We start from the raw sequence: 25,634 nt of genomic DNA, 5'->3' as shown, positions 1-25,634 counted from the left end.
GTCATTTGCGGGAAGTGTTGATTTTCTTAATTCATTCGAAGGAAACGGCGGCTGAAGCGCATCAAAAGCTCCAAAAAGTTTACGGAGATGCTGCTCTAAGTGAAACAACGTGTCGTGATCGGTTCCGTCGCTTCAAAGATGGTGATTTTGATGTTGACGATCGTCCGCGTGAAGGAAGGCCAAAAACATTCGAAGACGCTGAATTGGAGATATTGTTCGATGATGATCCGTGCCAAACGCAAGAACAGCTTGCTTCAGCATTAGGAGTTATCTGCCAAGCCATTTCCAAGTGATTGTATGCGTTGGGAATGATTCAAAAGCAAGAAACTTGGGTTCCTTATAATTTGATGCCAAGGGACGTTGAGCGTCGTTTTTTCCTGTGAACAACTGCTCCAGCGGCCAAAAAAAAAGGGTTTTCTTCATCGCATTGTGACGGGCGATGAAAAATGGATTCATTACAGCAACCCAAAGAAAAGAAGGTCACGGGGTCATGCTGTCTGGTCATGCTTCTACGTCGGCTAGGCCAAATATTCACGCTGCGAAGATTATGCTGTATATTTGTTGGGACCAGGTCGGTGTTATTTATTATGAGCTGTTGAAACGAAACGAAACCATCACTGGGGAACGGTATCGATTTCTTCAATTGATGCGACTGAGCCGAGCACTGCGCGAAAAACGGCCACAATACTAGCAGAGGCACGACAAAGTGATTCTACTGCATGACAACGCTCGGCTTCATGTTGCCAAACCTGTTAAAACCTACGTGAAAACGCTCAAATGAGAAGTCCTACCCCACCCGCCATATTCCCCAGATATTGCGCCGATTATCACTTGTTCCGTTCGATGGTACATGGTCTGGCTGATCAGCAGTTCCGTTCATATGAAGACATCAAAAAATGGTTTGATTCGTGGATAGTCTCTAAAGACGAACACTTTTATCGTAACTGTATTCGAGCTCTGCCAAAAAGATGGGCAAAAGTTGTTAGCGATGGGCAATACTTTGAATGATTCATTTGTAACCATTTTTTCACAGTAAAGTTGCATTTTCATAAAAAAAAAACAGTGAGAACTTAGTTGCGCACCTAATACATTCTGACTTGAGATAGTGAGCACGTTCCTTTTGTGAATATGTACTTTGACAAGAAAATTAAAATTATTCTTATAAGACACAATTTTAGCCAAGGCTTTAGTAGTCCTCACCAATTAAAAATGGGTGTTAAGATATTTATTAATCACCTTTAAAAAAAACATACGATGATTGGATAGAGAAATGTTATTTCCTTTGACACTGTCACAAGGAAAACTGCAAATTTGGCAAACCGTTGGTGACGCGACGCCCTCCGTTTTTTGCTGACTGATGACGATAAGAACTGTTTTTATATGTTGCGCTAAAGATGACTCAGAATGAGTCAAAATGTCCGTGATAATTGTAATTCGTTAGGAAATAAACACGTTGAAATTGTATTTCGACAAGAAATAAACATTTGCGCACTCATATCCGCGCTGACTTTCATTGGCCTAATTTACGAGTACTAATTATTTTAAATTTCGAGTCTTTCATTAACTTCAATTAAAACTAAACAATATAAATTTTTTCATATTTAATTTAATTATTGTATTAAGTTTTCATTATGACATTTATGAACAACACTCTAATATTGCTATTAATAGAGTTTCTTGTAAGCTCTTCAATTTAGAACTGTCCGACACGTTTGAATATTAAAGATTTTTGTATTATAATTTATGCCATCTCACTAAAGTTTTGTTGAATAACCTCTCCATTAACCTGTAACCTTTCGTTACATCCACATCGCTTTTACTTTGTTCATCCGGTACTTCTTTCAAACAAAGGTCTTTATAGTTATAAATATTCAAAAAACTGTTTATGCAACAACGCGGACTGTAACGTATAAAAAGACCCACATTGTCTACATAATCGTACTGCATCATTTTCGGCTCCGAACATACAAATTTTTTATACCTGCACTACACAAGCTTGACTATTAACCATCGCATATGAAATCGAGTAATAATTTTACATTTACTTCTTCAAAGACTTTCCTAGATTAATTTTAATTATTTAATTATATTGATTTTGTCGTAGTTGTATTTTTCAACGAATAACAGAAAAGTTATGTCAGATGCTATTTATTTGTGAAAATCAATAAAAAAAATATAATTTTATGTATGTTTATATAAATAATATGCTTTAATTATTTATGTTTTATTTTTTCGATAATATATCGACCTATGAATGCTATACATGAGTTAACACAAAGTGTTCACAGATCATCACTAAGGATCAGTTTGGAGAAGTCAAGCAATGTTTGCGGTTACGATTTTGATGGGAAACCGTTTAAAATTTTCAAACAAAATATTTCTGAGAAATATTGCAGTAATATTATGTGCTGTGTTTATAATATATTTTGGTTTTATATGGTATTTGTTATCTGTACTGATTTTGTAGTTTTGAATCCTTAGCAGAATGGTTGATTTATAATTTCAAAGTAATGATTTAAGTCAGTGCTTGCAACGATCTGCACATTTCGGGTCGATTCCTGAAGCGACGCCCACTACTTCCCCCACTACCGCTCGCCGCTCAAAAATCGAGCTTGCAAACACGCAACAGGCGTTTCGCCTCAGGAGCGTCGCTAAGTGAAAAGACGCTAGTAGCGTACCTTTTAAGAAGTTTATTATAAAACATTTTTCTTTTAACTTAATTTTTATAGCAATAATATATGATAATTAGAATTTAAACAATAGTTTTCCACATTACCTTTGAGATACTATTGCAAATGCATTTTTTTAATGTGGTTTTCCCAGTAGGCCTACTCACTAAGCCTATTGGGGAAATGACATAAAAAACGCATTTGTAATAGTATCTTAAGGGTAATGTGGAAAACTATTGTCTAAATTCTAATGACCGTACATTATTGTTATAAAAATTAAGTTAAAAGAAAAATTTTTTACATTAAACTTCTCGAAAGGTACACTACTAGCGTGTTTTCACTTAGCGACGCTCCTGAGGCAAACCGCTTGTCGCGTGTTTATGAACTCAATCTTCGAGCAGCAAACGGTAATGGGGGAAGCAGTAGGCGTCGCTTCAAGAATCGACACAAAATGTGCAGATCGTTGCAAGCACTGATGTAAGTCATTGTCTTTAGTAACGCATAATACATAATTTGTGTCTCAAATCTTAAATTAAAAAGATATTATACTTGTGACGTAAGACTTGAAACGTTGAGGGGGGCGCATTCGTTGGTGGAAATGGGGTGACCCGTTTAGACACATTAACAATTGGACACAACACGATTGGAAATGTAATATTGGACACGTAACGATTGGAAACCGCACGATTAAACACCGTACAATTGGAAATTTAACCTCGTTGTCACCTTAGCATGCACATGCACACGTACAGGCACACACACACACGCGCGCGCGCGCGCGCACATACATGGGGGGGGAGGAGGCAAAGAGATGGGCCTACGGCCCAAACCGTCTCAATCAATCCTCTACCGACGAGTTTAGGTTTTATATCGTGCGGTTTCCATTTATGCGGTTTCCAGTCATGCGTTACGTGTCCAACCGGGATACTGCCGTTGAATTTCTTGTGTGAAGATCATCTCCACCAATAGTAAGGCGCTGGACAAAATCCAGCAATGACGTGATAGCAATAGCTTTACCATCGGCGCATAAGAACTTGCCCATCGATGTCTTAACCCGAACTCAATAGTTTATTGGGTGTACAACTTAGTTCGGTCCATTTTCAACAGATAGCTCTAGGTGCTATAAATGGTTGACGGCGACAGCTGATTGTTGCTGTATTGTGAAGTGTCAAGATCTATCAACTAAATATTGTTTACAAGTCTTTGAGTTTTGCGCAACAAGTTTAATTTTTACTGCATTGAAAATGTCAAATTTCGTTCCAAATAAACATCATTTGCGGGAAGTTTTGATTTTCTGTTTCAACTGAAAGAAAAGTGCAGCTAAAGCACATTGCTTGTGGAAGTGTATGATGAACCGTCCGATCGAATCTGCACCATCGGATAAATCTTACAGAGAATAATTTCAAGGATTTAAAAGTAGTGATTTTATTGTTGAAGACAAAGAGCGTTCGGGTCAACCAAAAAAGTTTGAAGATGAAAAATTAGAAACATTACTCGATTAAGATTCGTGTCAAACGCAAGAAGAGCTTGCAAAAACATTGGAAGTTACTCAACAAGCTATTTCGAAACGACTCAAAGCCGTGGAATACATCCAAAAACAAGGAAATTGGGTCCCATATAAATTGAAACCAAAAGATATCGGACGACGATTTTGCATATCCGAAATGTTGCTTGAACGGTACAAAGTTTTTCTGCATCGAATCATTACCGGAAACGAAAAATGGATTCACTACGACAACCCAAAACGCAAAAAATCGTATGTAAAGCCCGGCCGACCGGGAACATCAATGGCGAAAACGAATATCCATGGTACCAAGGTAATGTTCTGTATTTGGTGGGATCAGAAGGATGTGATTCACTATAAGCTACTAAAACCTGGTCAAACCATCACGGGAAACTTCTACAGGTAACAATTAATCCGTTTAAAGAGAGCTATAACCGAAAAATGTCCAGAATATGTGACCATATACAAGTCTATAATCTTTCACCATAACAACGCTCGGCCTCGTGTTGCTGTTCCGATTAAAAACTATTTGGAAAATAGCGGATGGGAAGTTTTGGCTCACCCGCCTTATAGCCCAGACCTTGCCCCTTCCGATTACCATTTGTATCTATTTATGCAGAACGCTTTGACTGGAATACGCTTCACTTTAGAACAGGGTATCAAAAATTGGCGATTTATTCTTGGCTTCAAAAAATAAACGCTTTTTCCGCGGCGGAATCCATAAATTGCCAGAAAGATGGGAAAAAGTAGAGGCTAGCGATAGACACTACTGAGAATAAAGTATTAATTCATTTTATCGTTCAAATAAATGCATTTTTCAAGCAATAAAACGGACCGTATTATGTTGTACACCCAATAATATTGTAACCCGTTCATTCTTGTCGGTAGTCTCGTATTGTACACATGTGGCGGCTCAATTAGAATATAAACGTAATCTTAATCCACCTTAATCCGTGTATATTATTATCATCCATTGCAGTAAGATAGTAGAAATACGACATAATATAAGTCGCTACCTTAACAACTATAATATCTCCACATTTGCGATCCCGGGGCGCCTCCTTGTCCCCGTAGGTAGGACCATCGTGGGGTTTTAGTCGGTAAGAGTCTGATATAACACTTTCTCTTTCTCCGAGGGGGGGAGAATATCCATGAGAATTTTCCCACGTAAAAAAAAACTTTAAACGTAGATAAGTTTTATGCATTATAAAGGACAAAGACTTAAATCATAAAACATTCTCTTGAGTAACATGTACATGTGCTGTACAATTGTATTTTAACCATACAAATTGCATATGTGATATAAAATTTGTATAGTTGTAATATTGGGCAGATCCCGTTTGGACACAGGACCGATTGGACATCACTTACAGCGGCCGATGCCTAAAACTTTCCGTTGGTTGGGTTAGATAAGTCGAAATGATTGGTTGATGTCCAATTAAACTGTGTCCAAACAAGGTGTCACCCTGTAATATTATAATTTATATTGTGGTGAAGTCACAATAGCATTGCAAATGTGATTAAAGTTGCATCTTGCATCTAAAGTTGCATCTACTGCGATATTGCTGTACAATATCATGGAGTAAGGTGATGTTACGGTTATCTTCTGATTATCTTACAGTGACATCACAATTCAACTGTGACTTTGTGAGACTGTGACATGGCTGTGATGTTTTATGCTATGAGAGATTACGTAATTTAATATACAGACGCATATAGTATTTATCACCTAGATATCTTACCTTAACAAGAAATTGTGACAGATACGCTCTTTTCTGGACCATATCAATATGTGTTAAAAGCCACATTAATATAGGGTAGATAATTTCGATATCACCTTGAATTAAACCTTGCCTAAATAAAAAGTAATAAGATAAAAATGAGTCACTTTTGCTCTTCATTAAAAATAGATTTATAAGAATAAAAGCTATTTAATTCATTGTATTTAATATCGATTCTGAGTAATTATTTAGAAAATCCTACCTCATCTCTAATTTTAATGAAATTAGAGTCATTTGCAGGGTCGGATTAGCTTCTAAGCTTAATTTAGGCTATTATCTAGGGGCGGCATTTTTTAAAACAATTTTTAAGAAACGTGGTCGCGTTTCGTGGAAATGTAAGCAAGCGAGAAAAACCAAGCCTCTTTTACGTGAGTCAGCGAGTTCAAAAGGTACGACATTATCAGATCTTAGTAATGGCTGAACCGATAAAGTTCTGTATATTCTTAAACGATAGCTTGGGGTTGAATTGTACAATAAAAGTGTTTTTTAGTTTTTCTTTTTGTGCCTTATATGCGGAGATATCGCGACAAATAGTCCAAATCTCGACGTTTTACATGTAAGATACGTCGACGTCGTCAATGACTAAACGAATCTTGTCCAGTACATATTTTCGACACGAGTAGCGAGTGGCGCTCGCTTCAACACTATCATAAAAACCCTCAAGGGAGAGTCTGGAAACCTAATGTTCAGTTTGCTGCATCATGGCGTTACCATAAGAAATTGGCCAATCATAGTCGATTATTCTTCTACAAATTGTCTATGATTAGCTAATTTCTTATAGTAACACCGATGCAGCAAACTAAGCGTTAGTTTTCTAGACTGTCCATAGGAGAACCATGGAACATCCTATGGACGTACGAGATACTGGGACATTACAAGGACTTTTGTGGACATGTATCAAACGTCCGGGGACGTTCATGTGTTGTGTTGGTTCGTTTTGGTTTCAAAAATTTGTGACTAGAGTAATTTCATAAATATAGTAAATACATTTTGCTTCCTGTTTATTAAAGTTAATAAAATTAGTGTAACTCTTACAATGTATATAGAGTTCACTAAACTAATTAAAATAATACATGATAGTAAATATGATCTCGTGTCGACAAAATGAATTATCTCTTATAAAAGAGAATACCTTAACAGAAACATTATTAAATATCAAGTAACACAACGAGATTAACACACATATTATTAATTTATAATTAACATTCATTTTGTAATACACACATACCCACGCACACACACAGTGAGCATATTTAAAATCATGTATTATTTTAACTAGTTCAGTGAACTTCATATATATTGTAAAAGCTACACTTATTTTTATTAACTTTAATAAACAAAATTCAAAATATACTTACCATACTTATTAATTTATTCAGTCACAAATTTCTGAAACTAATGTGAACATGCAGCGTTGAGACCTTTATTATAAAACTTTACTTGTAAAATTACACGTACAACAGGCATTAGAATTATTTTTATATCTTCATTCGATTATTTGACACTTGTTTCAAACGTCAATTCATTAAAAATATATATTTACATTAATGCTAGAGTTAAAAAAATTATGATTTAGAGATAGATCTGAAAAAGCAAAGCACATTTTTCCTGAAAAAAAGTAAAATACCTATTGGAGGAAGGTAGGCAGACAAAACAGATTAAATAATACGCATTCGATCTAGTTTTGTTTGGTATCATGTGCACTTTGTCAATTATACATTAAAACATTTGAAAAATTTGATGCACTCGTAAGAGCATAATACATGACTTTGTCTATATAAGAGACATATTATTTACTATGGATGGAGCTGAGGATTTGGTTATAAGGACTTCCATTTTTATCATTTTACACTGGCGAGGATTTGACTTTTGAAAATTTAATTATATTCAAGTAGGCAGTTTTGGAAATTTTGAACATCTTGCTTCTATTATACAATATGTATATGTGTGTGTGTGTGTGTGTGTGTGTGTGTGTGTGCGTGCGTGCGTGCGTGCGTGCGTGCGTGCGTGCGTGCGTGCGTGCGTGCGTGCGTGCGTGCGTGCGTGCGTGCGTGCGTGCGTGCGTGCGTGCGTGCGTGCGTGCGTGCGTGCGTGCGTGCGTGCGTGCGTGCGTGCGTGCGTGCGTGTGTGTGTGTGTATGTACCCTATGATCAGAAAGTACCGGGAATTTTTAAATAAAATAGAATAGAGTTAAATTTCAGGCAAATTTATTTTATCTCCTTCAAAATATGATCCATCTGAAGCAACACACATGTGCCAACGCTTGACCCAGTCCTCGATGCATCCCTGGTAGGCCGACGAAGGGATGGCCTTTAGTTCCCTCGTCGCATTCTCTTTGATCTCCTCGATCGACTGAAATCTCTTTCCATGAAGTGGCAACTTCAACTTGGGGAACAAAAAAAAGTCGCACGGGGCCATATCAGGTGAATACGGTGCTTGCTTGATGGTATTTACTTGATGTTTGGTCAAATAATTCAGTACAATTCGGGCTCGGTGCGATGGTGCGTTATCATCATGCAAAATCCAAGAATTGTCGGCCCACATTTCCGGCCGTTTGCGACATACAGCATCTCTCAAACGCTTCAAAACGGATAAATAATATTCTTTGTTGACTGTCTGGCCCGGTGGAAGGTACTCATAGTGCACAACGCCTTGGTAATCGAAGTAAACAGTCAACATCACCTTCACTTTTGAGCGGCTTTGACGCGGTTTTTTCGGTTTCGGCTCGTCTTCGAAGCGCCACTCGGACGATTGTTGCTTTGTTTCCATGTCAAATTCATAGACCCATGTCTCGTCGCCCGTAATTATCCGTTTCATGAAGGTTGGATCACTTTGGGCTTCAGAAATCATCTCTTCAGCAACTGTCTTTCGGTGGTGTTTTTGCAAGAAATTCAGATCCTTCGGAACGAGCCTGGCTGCCACGCGTCTCATACCCAAAACATCAACCACAATATGCTGTGCCGTTCCATATGCAATGCCAAGTTCACTAGACATCTCTCTTAAGCTGGTATGACGATTTTCAAGCACCATTTCTTTCACTTTCTTCACGTTTTCATCGGTGTTCGATGTCGATGGACGTCCGGAACGAGGGAAATCTTCCACCACTGTACGACCACTTTTAAAGTCTTTATACCACTCGTATGCTCTTGTTTTTGATAGAGCAGATTCGCAAAATGCTTTTTGCAACATTTTCAATGCATCGGCACACGAAATTTCGTTCGCAACACAAAATTTCAAACAAACTCTTTGTTCAACAAAATTATTCATGGTAAAATGCGGCAAAATGAAAAAAGTTGACTGATGTAAACAAACGCCAGGCAGACACTAATGATCGGATGGCACTAAAACCTGACAGATGTGCGTCTTAAGGTCGTACCAATATAAGAAAAAAAAATAAACCGGTTCCCGCATGCGCGGTACTTCTAAATAAAAAATTCCCGGTACTTTCTGATCATAGGGTATATATAAGGGAGACCGGGGCAAATCATTAGACGGTAATTCAATAATTGGAAGTATCTTTTTATAGGTACAAATTAAAAATTTACTTTAAACACTCTCAACACGTCTTAATGTAAAAAAGTTGCTAACAAAGTTTTGTTAGCAACAGCGTCATATTGAAGTCGTAATAGTGAAAAATGTGTTTTGCGACAGTCAAAGTAATTTCTGATAGTCAGCATTTCTTTAAACTTTAAGTAAGATAATAAGGTTTTCTTAAAAACTTTGAATGTATCGTGTCTAGTTGAATGTATTTGAAACATTTCGTATTTACTTTTTGCTGTGTGATGTTTATTTTTGTCGATCATACACAATAATGCGCACAGTTGATGTTGGGGCTATTCGTAATACCGAGCACCGGGGCGATTCGTTAATACTAATTGCAGCGCCTATAGATAACCCTAACCTTACGTTGATTGCGTTACAAACGTCTACGCTACGCAGAGTTAAGCATGAAGGTAAACTGAAGTTCTTCATTGATTTAGTTCAAACTTGATAATATTGTGTATTTTAATAAATAGAACATGAATATGAATATAAAATTGTCGCTTTTAAGTAGGTAAAAAGTCATAAAGTGATAAAGATTGACACTTTTAAGGTTAGGAAATCTGTCATCAATGGCATAAAAAGACATGCGAACGTGTGTGTTTGCATTTGTTTTTTGTATACCTATATCCGTTTTTAAATAAAAAAAAGTTTTAATAACAACTTTTTTACAATCTTTCAACTTAAAACACTTTAAAAATAACAAATAAAATATATAAAAATATATAAAAATACGAGCAAAACATGATACATAAAATATCGAGCGCACGTACCATATTGCTTCTGGAGAAGTTTTTAATTATTTTTAGAAAATGGAAATGTTGCATCATAATTTTATCATATACCATTCAATTAGTAATAAAATAAGCTATATTTTGCTTAAAAGAAAAAAAATTTTTTAAAAACAGGTAAGTGGTGGGGAAAAATGTATAAAAAAAATTTTTTTTAATTTTTTTAATCACTATTATAAAGTACTATTGTAGTCATTCAACTTTTATTCAGAACATTTTTTTTCTGTCTCATAATTTGGACGATACACGCTTCAAAAGAAAAAAAAACGATTTTCTTCAAAGGGGTGTTTCACCCTTAAAAGTGCATTAGGGCAAGTATAAAAAAAATACATGTCCCTTATTGTAGGAGAATCGGTCGAGTGCGAGCGTGGGTATGCGTGTGGTGTGCGAGCGAGTGCGATGCATATACATCTATGTGTAAGAGCGGGCGTCAGATGGCGCGGGTGGGCGAGAGAGTCCTGTCGGCAGCGAAACGAGACACGTCGGTGCAGGAGCGATTCTTGAGTTGCGAGCTGCAAGTCTGTGCGTATTGTGTGTGTGTGCGCGATACGATAGAGTTAATCACCGCGAGATCGGAGAGCCTTGTCAAAACCGAAGAGACTGATTTGAGACTGCTGAGAGTTTTGCAAGCACCGCAATTAGTTTGTATCCGAAACGTGCTATTCTCATTGTGCAACGAACTTTGTACTTGTAGATCATACTTATTAGCTAAATATACAATCATATCGTACATTATTTTTATCTGTACAACATATTAAAGGCACGTCAAAATTGGAGGGAGTCACTTCCGTAGCACGGACGGGTGCGCGTACCATGCGTACAGAGAGGTTTTAATTATTTTTGGAAAATGGAAATGTCGCATCGTAACTTTATCATATGCTGTCGACTTTGTGATAAAATAAGCTTTATTTTGCTTATAAAGAAAAATAAAAATTTTGAAAAAATAGGTAAGTTGTGGGGGAAAATATAAAAAAAATTTAAAAAATTTTTTACTGTCATAAAGTACTCTTTGAATCATTCAACTTTCATTTAGAATACTTTTCTTCATCTCTTATAGTTTCGACAATATACGCTTTAAAAGAAATAAGGCGATTTTCTTCAAAAGGGTGTTTTACCCCCTAAAATTAAGATTGGGCACGTATAAAAAAATTCGTGTCCTTTTTTTTATCTCTATTACAACATATTAAAAGCTCGTTTAAATCTGAGACAGATACTTTGGATACTTTCCTTGTGAGTTTACAAGAAAAAGTTGTCTGTTTAGTAACACTTTTTTTTAAAACACTATAACTTGGTCAAAAAAAAAATCGAAGAAAATTGTTAAAAATGTGGATTTATTCGGAAATTAATAATCTTTAAAGCTCGTACATTTTTGTACTAGGCAGCCGATTTTCCTGAGCAACGAAATAGTTTAAAAAAATTTTTTTTTTCTATTTTCAATGCCTGTCTTCAATGTCCGTCATTTTGTAAAGATTGTTCGTAATCAAATTTTGATTTTCTTGACTATCAAGGGAAATATTTACGCTTTAATTTGAGCCTTGTTTCATCTTAATCCGATACTTTTTTGTTGAGTTGTCGTTATTTGAAGATATTAGAAAATTGTGATAAAATTTGGTGATCCATTTTTTTGCGGATCAGTGTATATTACTGCGAATAAATTTCTTAAAAAATAATGATATGTTTTTATTAGTTATTAGGGCTTTTCTCTCATCAGAATTGGGCCGGTATGATACGAAGCTCGGGTCAAAAATATCTTTCAATCTGACCCTGGTGTTACGTCCAGAATTCTGGAAATAGGTCTCTCGGGTCGATTGGCAGGTAGAGACTTAGGGAAATAATTTGAGCGAGATAGGAAGAACGGAACAGGCCTAATCTCGCGCACACATGTTTCCGGGCGAATGCGACGAGTCGAATGCGTCAGGTGAGTCAGAGTGTAGGTCAGGTGTCGAGAATGACGACCTATGACTCTCATTCAAACTCTTGCATTCGTGTAGTCCTTATTTTGCGTAAACGAATTGAATCGCTTTTACGCGGGATCGGACCAAGTGCAATTTTATCGGAGCGGGAATTAGAGGTGATTGAAATAAACGAAAATGATTAAAATTAAGGATTACAATTTATTTTAACATAATAAAAGAAATAACCGATTACAATGATAAGTGACTAAAATAATAATTATTAATTTGCAAATAACATTTTGTTAGTAGAGAACATGTATAATAAAAAGAAGAAAAATCTTATGATCTTAAGAGAAAATGCAGTCATAACTTAAATTCTAATTGGTTACATTTGTGCTTAACGAGATATAAATGTGCGTGTGTGGGTGTATATTGTGATCAGGGGATTTTTAGCTATCCAGGTAGGCTTTGGAGCGAGTCGAAGATTTCTTCCAATTCATTGGTTACTCTTCGATTCGCTTCGATATTTTCGTTTACTATATACTCTATTTGTTCGGGAGTAAATAATGAGTGGGAATGCGGGTTTTCTTGAGGAAACTCTAACGCTGGGGAGTATGGATCTTCCGGGGGTCTTCGAACAGGTGAATCGAGATTACGATGAAAAAAAATCGGGGGAAGGTGTAGGAGGAAAGTCTGTAGGAGAAAAGGTTGAATCTCGAGGAGATGCTAAGAGCTCTGCAAAGGGATCGAAGGTAGAAGAAGGTGACCCTGGTGATTGTTTAGAATCTGTTTCTACATGAGATCCAGGGGAGTAAGAGGGGGAGGGATAACGACAGGGGGAAAGAGAGAATGATTCGGGGGACGGATTTGAGACTGGTGGAGATGAATCGGTCGGTTCGTCGGAAGTACTTAAATTAATTAGAGCGTTAGGCAAAACAGAAATTTTTCCTCGCTGATTGTGTAATTTTCCGTAGAACGATAACGATGTGCCAAGCTTCCGGAGCTTCTTATTTCGATGATTCCGACAGTTCTTAATGCCTCTTCGAGATTTATGTTCAGGGACTCGCTTATGCACTAGAATGAATTTGAGAATTAAGGCTACGTTCTCTCTTTCTAAAAAGAAATAAAATCTATATTTTATCTTCTTGAAAGAAAAAAAAGGAAAGAAAAAGGAAAAAGTTTGAATTAATAAAAGGAACGGAATTCTTCGTTTCCGATGGAAGGAAAGGAAGCTGCGAATTCAATCGAACGAGAGAGAGTTCGATTGTATCCAGCAGGGAATAAAAGATAGTTGGGGATTCAATCAAAGAGCGCGATTGTATCCTGCAGAAAATGAAAGGAGAGATGCCGACCCAATCGAAAGAGCTCGATTGTATCCTGCGGGAAATAAAGAGAGTCGCGGACCCAATCGAAAGAGCTCGATTGTATCCTACGGGAAATAAAGAGAGTCGCGGACCCAATCGAAAGAGAGAGAGAAAGTTCGATTGTATCCTGCGGGAAATAAAGAGAGTCGCGGACCCAATCGAAAGAGCTCGATTGTATCCTACGGGAAATAAAGAGAGTCGCGGACCCAATCGAAAGAGCTCGATTGTATCCTACGGGAAATAAAGAGAGTCGCGGACCCAATCGAAAGAGCTCGATTGTATCCTGCGGGAAATAAAGAGAGTCGCGGACCCAATCGAAAGAGAGAGAGAGTTCGATTGTATCCTGCGGGAAATAAAGAGAGTCGCGGACCCAATCGAAAGAGCTTGATTGTATCCTGCGGGAAATAAAGAGAGTCGCGGACCCAATCGAAAGAGCTCGATTGTATCCTGCGAGAAATAAAGAGAATCGCGGACCCAATTGAAAGAGCTCGATTGTATCCTGCGGGAAATAAAGAGAATCGCGGACCCAATCGAAAGAGAGAGAGAGTTCGATTGTATCCTGCGGGAAATAAAGAGAGTTGCGGACCCAATCGAAAGAGCTCGATTGTATCCTGCGGAAAGTGAAAAGAGAGTAATAGAGGGAGGAAAGGAAGGGTGATGAAATAATATTGGGTATATGAGTGTTTTGAAAAATATAATAAATATCTTACTAGAGAGAGAAGGTAGTCTTATGAAGAGTAAAAATAAAAGAAGAAAATAATGGACGGCTAAGACTTACTGTTGGGTGAAATTTGTGAAGGTGCGAACGATTTGGTGCTTGGCGGAGCGGATTCAGCTTACAACGGCGGACGGCTGGTCGACGGTTGGCACTCAGAGTGTTCGGAAGTTGCAAAAAAAACTTGTTGACTAATTCTCACAATGCCGCGTCAAATTTAAGTACGATAAATACGAATCTGAACGTCACAAACTCGGACATATAATGTCACGGAATGTGCGACGGATCGAACTGGAGTGAATCGCGAACAATGAATGACGAAAAAATGAGCGATTGAGCAGAATGAAGAAAGGTGCGGTAAGTGCTCGTAAGTGACTGTAAATGACTGTAAGTAAGTGCTCGCGAGCTCCGGAGCTCCTTCCTTTTATACCTGATTCTGCCTATGATTTCTATGGGATTTTAATCCGCAGGTGTACTGTCTCTTATTATTGCCCACGCGCTACCTATTAATTGCGCGACAAGTGTTTCGTGTTGATGGGGTCAATCATCCGCGTTTCAACGCTTGCTTCCGCCCAAAATCGGTACGTGTCAAGGGTAGACCAACCGTATTGACTCGACCGGACAATTTTAGCGTATCTGCGCGGTTAAGATAGACCATCTTTTCGCAATTTTTTGGTTGCTTGGCTGCATCGATTTCGAAAGAAAAGAATTGTTACTCCGCAGGACGTAACACTGGTTATATACACATATTAGTATAAAATGTTCACAAATCATTACAAGGAATCAGTTCGCAATGGTCGCAGAAGTCAAGTATCTTTCACCAGGGTCACGACTTGGATGGGTTGCCGTTTGGGACTTCCGAGAAAGACTTCCTCAGAAAGAAACCTTTTGCAAAAAATATTTTTTAAAATGTTACAAAAGTATTGTTTTACTCATTGGGATTAACCCTTAAACACGTAAGTGGGTCTAAGAGACCCCATATGAAGTTTTGAACGCTTGCTATGTGAAGACGGAATGAGATAGGAGGTTCGGACCAAGACGTAAAAAAAGTTTGAAATCTCCTTTTTCAATTGATATAGTTGATCAACTTTTTTGGTCAACTAGAATTCGAACGGCACGGCAGCAAAGTTTTGTTAGGGTCAATGCAACACATATAGTGTGTAAGTGAAACATTTTTTGTGAGTATTTTACATAAAAAAACTGGACAAAATACGTTCGAACAGGTCGATTTGCAGATGTTACTCGCATATACTCTGTCTAAAGTTGGAATACTATAAAATGTTGTAGAAAAAAGAGTTTTTCCGAAATATATCATGAAACACATTAATTTTCAATTTTAGAATTTTCAATTTTCAATTTAATGTAAATTTACAAACATTTACAAGATTTCCGAAACTGCGCGTCACATACTTATCAGACTTAAAACACATCTTTTTCAAAAAAACTTAGAAACATAATTGTTGGGAAAAACAACGCGAAATAAATTTTAATTTTGTTTACTTTCCGTATACCAACACGTCACCAATAAATAGAGATCGGTGTCTCATGCTAGAACAAATTTGTTTACACTTATACACTGTGTGTTTATTTCAAATAAAATGTCTACTCTTATACGATTCGCATACAAATGTTTCTTTATTTGTTTTTGGCGTGTTTTGGCTTTTGCCTAAATTTCAACAATAATACGAAATTCACAAATTCACAAAAATTAAATTGCTAATTAATTTAGTAATTTTGATGTTTAGATTGCTTGATGCAATAATTTTGATGCTTTTATTTCTTGATTTCTATTAGCTTCTCTCATCCTTGAAAACTGTAAAAAACTTCGGTGATCAAACTAGTTAAGATAACCGCACGGAATGCTGGGAGATCCAAGTTTAAACCCTGGCCAAGATAATATTTATTTTCACAGTAAATTCTTTAGAGTTTTTTAGGATAAGTAGGGATAGTATAGATGCTCGTAAACATCAAAATTGTTAAATTAATTAACAATTTAATTTTCATGACGTTAGATTTCTGAGTTCTTTTTAAAAAGTTGTGTTTTAAGCAAGTATACAATACGCAGTTTGGAGAATTTTGTAAATGTTTGTAAATTCAACAGAAAAATATTGAGTACAAATATCTGTTTTCGTCTTGTAAAACCTTTTTCGGCATCATGTTTGCTGGAAATATATTACACTGTATCTCAATAGAATCTAATTTTTACCTAAATATTACGGGATCCATATCAGGCTGATAACTCAGTATTCGGAGAGCTGTTAAAATATATATAGAATTTTCTTCCGGCGAATCCAATTTAACATCGACATCCGCATCATGTTGCTGTATTTTCATCAGAACGCTGCACAATATCTACAAAAGAATATGTATAAAATTTTTTTTGAAAATGCTATAATGCTAAAATAATAAACATTTTAGTTGTGGAATATTGGGACTTCCGTTTTCGGAGCAAGTGGGGATAGAAACGTGCGAGAATCGATGTGCATTATAGAAAGCAGAGAGTGAGTGGAGTGAAAAAGTTGGAGAAGTGAAGTGGATAAGGAGATAGTGCGAGTGGAGTAGAGTGATGGAGTGAACGGGGTACAAATGGTGTGAGTGATTGAGAGAGAGAGAGAGAGCGAGAGAAAATCTGAGAGAGCGTAAGAGGTTAGGAAGTGCGGCGAGCACGAGAAGGGTGAAGAGAAGTGCAGGAGGGGAAGAGAAGAAGAGCGCGAGCATACAGGCGCAGAGTAGGAAAGAGTGTAGAGTGGCACGCGAGGCGCTGCGGCGAGAAGAGAAAGGCACGTACGCAACAACAGAGAGTGCGAGGCGGAATAGAGAGGAGACTCGGAGCGAAAAGAGAAAGAAAGAAACAAGAAGAAGAAAAGGTAAAGTAGGAAGATGGAGAAAGAGGGAACAGGGACACGGAGGAACGGAAGGGGAGGAAGGGGGGAAGGGAACATACGGGGAGTGTAGATGTACTGGATTTGTGGAAAAAGAAGAGGGAATTGGAGGAGGATAGAGGAGAGGAGGAGATAGGACAAACAGGAAGGGAGAAAGAGCTAGAGTTGTTTAGCAAAAGTAAAAAGACGCCGAGATCGCCATGTAAGAAGGGAGAGGAGTTAATGATGATGAGGATGGTAAAAAAATGGATGGAAGAGCTTAAGGAAAAATGGGAGAGGATGGAGGAGAGAATGGAGGATAGGATGACAATATTAATGGTAGAGTTGGAAAATATGAGAAAAAGGGAGGAGGCCTGGGGGGAGGAGAAGGAGAGGATGAAAAAGAGAATAGGAGGGTTGGAGAAAAAATGGGAGAAAGGACAGAGGCAGGAGGGGAAAAGGGAAAAGATAGAGGAGCTAGAGAGGAGATTGAAAAGATTGGAATGCGGGAGAGGGGAGGAAAGAGGAAGAGGAGATACAAGAAGGGCGGAGATAGAAGAAAGGGTGAGAAAATTGGAAAGAATAAGGGAAAAGGAAGAGAGATTGAGAAGGAGAAGGAACGTGATGGTAAAAGGAGTTAAGGGGGGGAGGAGAACGCGGGAGGGAGAATTGGGGAAATATTTAGACAGATAGGAGCGGAGGTAAAGGTGGAGGAGGTGAGGGAGGTGAGGGCGGGAAGGGGAGACCTGGAGTGGCCTGGTGGTAGTTAAGCTGGGATCGGAAGATGACTGGAAGGAAATTATGAGGAAAAAGAGAGGGCTAAAAGGGAGAGATATTTGGATAGGAGATGATCTAACGTGGAAGGAAAGGCAGAGCAGGTGGAAGTTTAGAGGGATAGTAAAAGCAGAAGAAAGGAAAGGAGCAAAGGTTTGGATAGGAGAGAATAAGGCATTGGTAAATGGAGAATAGTGGTTTTAGGATGAAGAAGAGGAAGGGATAAGAAAAGGGTGGGGAAAGAAGAGGATGAAAATAAGAAAAGAAAACGCAGGGGGAGCGAGAGAGAGGGCATAGGAAGGGGTGGAAGGGGGATAGGAGAAGGGGAGATAAAGGGATGGCATTGGAGAAGAGGTGCGGGAGAGAGAAGGAGAGAAGAGGATGATGGGAGGAATAAAGTAATGAAAGTGGTGTTCTGAAATGTGGCGGGGTTAGGAAACAAGGACGTGGAGTTTTGGAGAGATATCGCGGAATGGGATATAGTGATTTTATTGGAGACGTGGTTAGAGGAAAGAGGGTGCGAGAGAATGAAGGTGAGGCTGCCGGGGGGGATATAGGTGGGAGGGGCAATTGGCAGGGAGAAGGAATAAGAAGAGGAGAGCGATGGGGGGGATGTTGATGGGGATAAGGAAAGAGATAGAGGTAATAGGAGTGGAAAACGGAGAGTTAATGGAGGGCCTGATGGTAGGGAAAGTACGATTAGGAGAGGAGATATGGAGAATAGTGGAGGTTTATAGTAATGGGGACTTAAAAGAAAAATGGGAGATAATTGAAAATTGGGCAGAAGAAAAGGAGGAGGGGGTGCGAACAATGGTATGGGAGAAGAAGGGGGACCGAGTCAGCATGGACTGGAAGGAATTGAAGGAGGAGGTACAAGGGATACTGAGAGGGGAACAGTGGGAGGATGAGAGAGGCAAGAAGGGAGGATGGTGGGACTTAGAATGCAAGGAGAGTAAAAGAAGGGTGAGAAAAGAGCTGAGGGAGTGGAGGAGAAAAGGGGAGGGGGGGAAATATAGGGAAGCGAAAAGAGAGCATAATAAATTGTGTCAGAGGCAGAAAGAGGAAGAAAGAGAGAAATGGGCAGAAGTAGCAAAAAGGGCGAGAACAGAGGGACAGGTGTGGGAGGTGATAAATAGAAAGAGAAGGAGAAAAAGGAATGTGAATGAGGGGATCGGGATGGAGGGATGGGTGCAGTATTTTAAGGGACTGTTGGGAGGAGTGGAAAAGAGAATAGTGAGAGGGACAAGAAAAGAAAAGAGGGAGGACGAAGAAAACGAAGAAGAACTCTCAAGGGAGGAGGTAAGGAGAGCGATAGGAAGGGTAAGAGAGGGGAAGGCAGCAGGGGGAGACGAGATACCGGGCGAGGTGTGGAGGTATGGAGGGTCAAGACTAGAGGAAGCTATATGGAAGATATGCGATAGAGTATAGAAGGGTGAGGAGTGGATCGAGGACTGGCGTGAGGGTATGATAGTCCCGATAAGGAAGAAGGGGGAGGGGGAAAGGGTGGAGGACTATAGGGGGATGACGTTGATGCCGTCATTATATAAGGTTTACGCAACGATAGTAGCAGATAGGGTGGAGGAGGAGGTTGAAGAGGGAAATAAAGTGCCACAGAATCAAACAGGGTTTAGGAAAGGAATGAGGACAATGGACAATATATGTGTGCTGAACTATTTGGTGAACAGGCAGCTAAACAAGGAGAGAGGTAAATTGGTGGCCTTCTTTGTTGACTTGAAAGCCGCGTTTGATACTGTGGACAAAGAGGTGTTGGAAAGGGCAATGAGGGAGAGAGGAATTAGCGAGGGGTTGGTATGGAGGTGTGAGGAGATGATGAGGGAGACTAAAAGCAGGGTGAGGGTGGGAGGGGAAGTAAGCGAGGTTTTCTGGACGGTGAGGGGGGTTAGACAAGGGTGCCCGTTAAGTCCAGGGCTATTTAATTTAGTGACGGCGGACTTGGAAGAGGACATGGAAAAGGGACTATGGGGAGAGGTAAGGGGGGGGAGAAGGTGTATAGGTTAGCATATGCTGACGACATAGTCCTATTGGCTGAGGATGAAGATGGGATGAGGGCGATGATGAAGAGATTGGAAAGATATATGAAGGGAAAGGGACTGGTGATGAATGGGGAAAAATAAAAAATAATGAGATTTGGAAAGGGAAGGGGGAGAAGGAAGAAGGTAAGGTGGAGATGGGAGAGGAGAGAGGTGGAGGAAGTTAGGAGTTTTAAGTACTTAGGGTACATATTCCAGAGAAACGGGGGACAGGGAGAGCAAGTGAGGGACAGGGTAAAGAGGAGAATAGCTGCAATGAGACAAGTATGGGGTATAGGGAAGAGAAAGTTTGAGAGGGATTGGGGGAAGCGTGTATGGATGTTCAATGCTTTGATATGGATGGCATATGGGGGTAAAAGTGTGGGGTTGGAGGAAAAGGGAGCAAGTGGAAAGGGTTCAAGAAAGGTACTTAAGGTGGCTGCTGGGGGTAAGTTGGAGGACGCCGGGATACATGATCAGAGAGGAGCTACAACGGGAGAAATTGAGAACGAGGGCGGGCAGAAGGACATGGGGATTTGAGGAGAGGCTGGCAGAAGAGAGAAGAAGTGAGCTAGCGAGGAGGTGTTGAGAGGAAATGAGGGGGAGAATAAAGAAAGGGGAAAAGCTTTCGGAATGGGAGAAGGAGAGAAAGGAATTTTTTGAGGAAAGGGGTGCGGGGATGAGAGAAGTGGAGGAGAGAAGAGAGGAGGGGAGATTTGACTTTAGGAAAATAGAGGAGAAGGACAGAGAAGAGCAAAGGAGGGATAGATGGAACAGAATTGTTGGATCGAGGTATAATAGATGGTATAAGAAGGTGAAGGGAGAAGGGATTCCGGAATATCTGAAGAAAGGGTGGGCGGAAAGCAAATGGGCAAAGATGGCAAAGTATAGAATGGGAGAGGGGGTAAGAGAGGGGGTGTACTGGAGAAAAGAGGAAGATAGATTGTGTAGGATGTGTGGAGGGGAAGTGGAGACGTGGGAGCATGTGTGGGAGAAATGTGGTAGCTGGAGAGGCAAGGGGAACATGGGAGGATGGGTAGAGAAAGGGGGGATGAAAGTGTAAATATGTAAATATGTAGATTTGATTAAGGAGGAAATGTAGAGGCACAATACTGGCGACGAAAACGGAGGTCCCGTGTGTGTGTATAAGGCGAACGATAGGTTAAGATAGAATAAGATTATGATAGGTTTAAGAATAAGATATAAGATTAGCGTATAAGATTAGAATTAAGTATAGAGTAAGAAAGATTTGTAACCTGGAAAGGAACAAATAAACCAATTACTACTACTACTACTACTACTACTACTACTACTAGTTGTGGAATATTGCTGAATGCTAGTAGAAGAATAACGCAAAGTCAAGATCTACAATGTTCTCGGTTGGTCTCCAATGTGAACCAAATCTGAAAAACGTATTCAAATTGATAATAACATTATCAAAACTAACAATTGTAATGTAACGACAATCATCAACAAATTCTGAACGGATTGACACCCGATTTTTACGTCACTAATGGGCTAATTTAATATAAACTCTTCTGATGTGCTGTAGTAAGAGAAAAATTGCACTGTGAATAACTGTAGTCAATTGGAATATGATCAAATGATACTCCCATCTTGAGCAAATTTATTTACCACAAAATCGCTCATCCGCAAGTAGTCTGTAAACGCTTTGCAGTACATACATACTTAAGTTTTGTTACTAAAAGTAAATTCTACCAGGTTTAATTATCGATAATGCAGCATACTACGATTGTAACGAAAATAGTTATAACGATAGCAAATGCGAAAGCAAAAGAAAAAAATCTTTTTGCGAAAGTGAATGTGAATCCAAAAACAAAAAAATCTTATTTCTTTTTGAATGATGAAATTGATAGTTAAGAAAAATAATATGTAATAATCTAATAATAATAAAAAAATGTTATTAATTTCAAGTGAAATTATTGAATGATAAATGCAAATGAGTAAATTAGTAACTTAAATAACTTGATTATTTTAATACAATTTGAACAATTAGTAATTTATACAACTTGATTATTTTCATCCAACAAAATACAGTAAATAAAATATATGTATTCTTGCAACGTAACACTGAGATATAGAGGCATAATGTCATAAAGAAAATATTAATTTCACAACTAACTTTCTAACAAAATTAATATAAAACAAAATAAACATTTTCTAATTAAATAAAATTGTGGTCAAATTAAAACTGTGAATCTTATGAGCCGGACAAAATTTTCGCACAATTAATTGCAATTGCAAAAGCGTATATTCGTTACAACTCTACTACATAACTCTCGCAGATCAGCAATTTTAATGAAAACAGATCTACAGACCTATTCTGTCAAATTCTTAACAACAATCTCGTTATCGTTATACGAAACTGTCACTAAAACCTAATGCACAATGAAAAATACAAGCAATAGCAACAGGTAATAAAAAATAGTATTTAACATATTGAATAAAAATAGTATTTAACATATTGAATAAAAATAGTATTTAACATATTGAATAACCATAACAAAAAATTTCACAGTAAATTCACAATAGGCTCACGAGATCATAGGTAAATTATTATGTCACTATGAGGTTATCAGAAGATAACCGTAATATCATTATTATCTGTACACATTATTACTTGTACTCTGATGTTTTTTGAGCAAACAACATCACAGTAAAATGCAATTTTTATCACATTCGCAATGCTACTGTGACATTAACATAATATAATATAAAATATAATATTACAATCACATAAATTACCTACCACATATACGTGTTACAATGTTTTATTATTTAAGTCTTTGTCTTCTATAATACATAAAAATAAACTTACGTCTTAACCCGGTAACAACTTTTTATATAATTATGTATCAAATAAATACATATATACAGGATGTCAGAAAACTAAAACTTATGCTCTTGTGGGTTGATAAAGCAATCGTACTAAGAAGAAAAATTTTTTTACCATTTTTCATTATTCGCAATAATTATCAAAATAAAAATTAGTAAATTTCGTCAAATAAGCGCGTATTTTCCACGCGGAGACTGCCCGTTCGTCGCCAAATCATAAGCAGCCGCGGCAGGCAGCGCAGAGAGAAGCAGCAATGGCTGTCTTACCCAATGACTTGCTTTATCAACCCACGAGAGCATAAGTTTTAATTTTTTGACACCCTGTATATATTAAAATACATTGAATTATATATAATTATATACAATTTTATTTCTTATATGTAATAATATATAATTTTATACAATTATAAATAATTGTTTATAATTATATACATATATATATATATATATATATATATATATACACAGGATGTCCCATTTAACTTGAGACAACTAAATATTTCGAAAAATAAGCATTGTACGAAAAAATGTCCCAAATAAACTTTTAACATTATCAAGGGGGACGTCTGCCTGTGTAAAAATTAACCCACCCCCACCGCCCCTTAGGGGTGGGGCGGGTGTCAACTTTGAAATTTCAAATGGGAACCCCCATTTTTTATTGCAGATTCGGATTCCTTGGAAAAAAATACGTAAGTTTTATCCGAGACATTTTTTCGAATCGTGATAGATGTAATCAGTAAAAATTAGTTTTTGCCATTTTCTCTCACCATCGGGGTGCTTTTATTTCGGTGAGTCCCCTCGCCTCTCACCATCGGGGTACTTTATTTCGGTGAGTCCCCTCGCCTCTCACCATCGAAATGGAAGGTCATCATTTCGAGCATTTATTGTAATTGAATAGTGAGAGGCGAGGGGACTCACCGAAATAAAGCACCCCGATGGTGAGAGGCGAGGGGACTCACCGAAATAAAGCACCCCGATGGTGAGAGGCGAGGGGACTCACCGAAATAAAGTACCCCGATGGTGAGAGGCGAGGGGACTCACCGAAATAAAAGCACCCCGATGGTGAGAGAAAATGGCAAAAACTAATTTTTACTAATTACATCTATCACGATTCGAAAAAATGTCTCGGACAAAACTTACGTATTTTTTTCCAAGGAATCCGAATCTGCAATAAAAAATGGGGGTTCCCACTTGAAATTTCAAAGTTGACACCCGCCCCACCCCTAAGGGGCGGTGGGGGTGGGTTAATTTTTACACAGGCAGACGTCCCCCTTGATAATGTTAAAAGTTTATTTGGGACATTTTTTCGTACAATGCTTATTTTTCGAAATATTTAGTTGTCTCAAGTTAAATGGGACACCCTGTATATATATACAGGGTGTCCCAGAAAGCTCGCATCCCATTTTAAGAGCGGATTCTTTGAAAAATTTTACGAAGAAAATCCTATTACAAAAATGTCGAGGGTATAATGGTTTTCAAATTATTTGCGATTAAAATTTACGAATCACTGAGCTGACATTTCGCGCGCTCAAGCATGGTGACATGACAAAGGTACCACAAGGGTACCTTTTGACATTGAGGTTGTCATATAAATACGCAATGACATTTATATTAAGAAATTACTACTATAGGAAACATATTAGTACATTACATATGCACAATTAATGTTTTCAACAAACTATCAATTTAATAACAAGATGTTACGATAGCCGTTGGGTCAGCTGTCAAAATAAGTTCATTACCATGTTCATGTGATAAGAACTTTTATGGTAACATATCGATAATATCGATAATTTATGTGATAATATGAAAAAGATTGAATGTTGATAAAGTAAAATTCAGACATATCAAATTATGTCTATTTGACATTATCGCGTTTATATCAATTAAATTACCGATTTACATTTTTAATAGTTAAAAATGTAAATAAATTATCGATATGTTACCATTAACGATGTGTTACCATAAAAGTTCTTATCATATGAACATGAACTTATTTTGACAGCTGACCCAACGGCTATCGTAACATCTTGTTATTAAATTGATATTTTGTTGAAAACATTAATTGTGCATATGTAATGTACAAATATGTTTCCTATAGTAGTAATTTCTTAATATAAATGTCATTGCGTATTTATATGACAACCTTAATGTCAAGAGGTACCCTTGTGTCATGTCACCATGCCTGAGCGCGCGAAATGTCAGCTCAGTGATTCGTAAATTTTAATCGCGAATAATTTGAAAACCATTATACCCTCGATACTTTTGTATTAGGATTTTCTTCTTAGAATTTTCCAAAGAATCCGCTCTTAAAATGGGATGCGAGCTTTCTGGGACACCCTGTATATATATACAGGGTGTTTCAGACAACCCGTACACCCCTTTTCTCTTCGCAGGATTAGGACCAATCAAAAATATGTTCAGACGAAAGTTGTAGGGTTTCAAAAGATCTATTCAATGATCTTATCAGTTTGACCTTGGATGGCGTCGCCAAAGTCAGATCGAAATCACATTAAGTTTTTTAAATGAAACACCCTATTTTTGATTCCAGAATCTAATAGCTGGTGTCAAGACCTTTCCAAAACACTACAAGAAAGTTTATTTTCGTTGACTACTTTCCGAGTTGTGCGGCTTGAAAGTTACACTACCGCCAACACCATGTAAATAACAATATAAAATCACGCGTTACGCAGAAAGCCGTGCAGCCGACACAAAGAAAGTAAACACGCGAGCCGGGCCAACAAAAACAGATCATGAAAAATCGTGGAAGTTAGCTGTCGCGACCGTAGATAGTCACATACATATGTATGTCATAATATTATGTAATTACATTATTACTTTAACGGTAGCACAC

General features: G+C 38.0%; 1 protein-coding gene across 1 annotated transcript in view; it reads right to left on the bottom strand.

The window, feature by feature from the left end:
* Positions 1 to 25,634, bottom strand: part of LOC105197916 (intraflagellar transport protein 81 homolog) — a 134,215-nt gene that overhangs the window by 89,754 nt on the left and 18,827 nt on the right. The window contains exons 2-3 of the mRNA XM_039456335.1: positions 16,466 to 16,611; positions 5,916 to 6,027 (exon numbers count right to left, since the gene is read on the bottom strand). Coding sequence (XP_039312269.1) covers positions 5,916 to 6,027; positions 16,466 to 16,611 — 258 coding nt within the window. The remainder of the gene's footprint in view (positions 1 to 5,915; positions 6,028 to 16,465; positions 16,612 to 25,634) is intronic.

The sequence above is a fragment of the Solenopsis invicta genome, chromosome 12, assembly GCF_016802725.1.
Source record: "Solenopsis invicta isolate M01_SB chromosome 12, UNIL_Sinv_3.0, whole genome shotgun sequence".
Taxonomy (NCBI): domain Eukaryota; kingdom Metazoa; phylum Arthropoda; class Insecta; order Hymenoptera; family Formicidae; genus Solenopsis; species Solenopsis invicta.
This window is presented reverse-complemented; position numbering and strand designations above follow the sequence as displayed.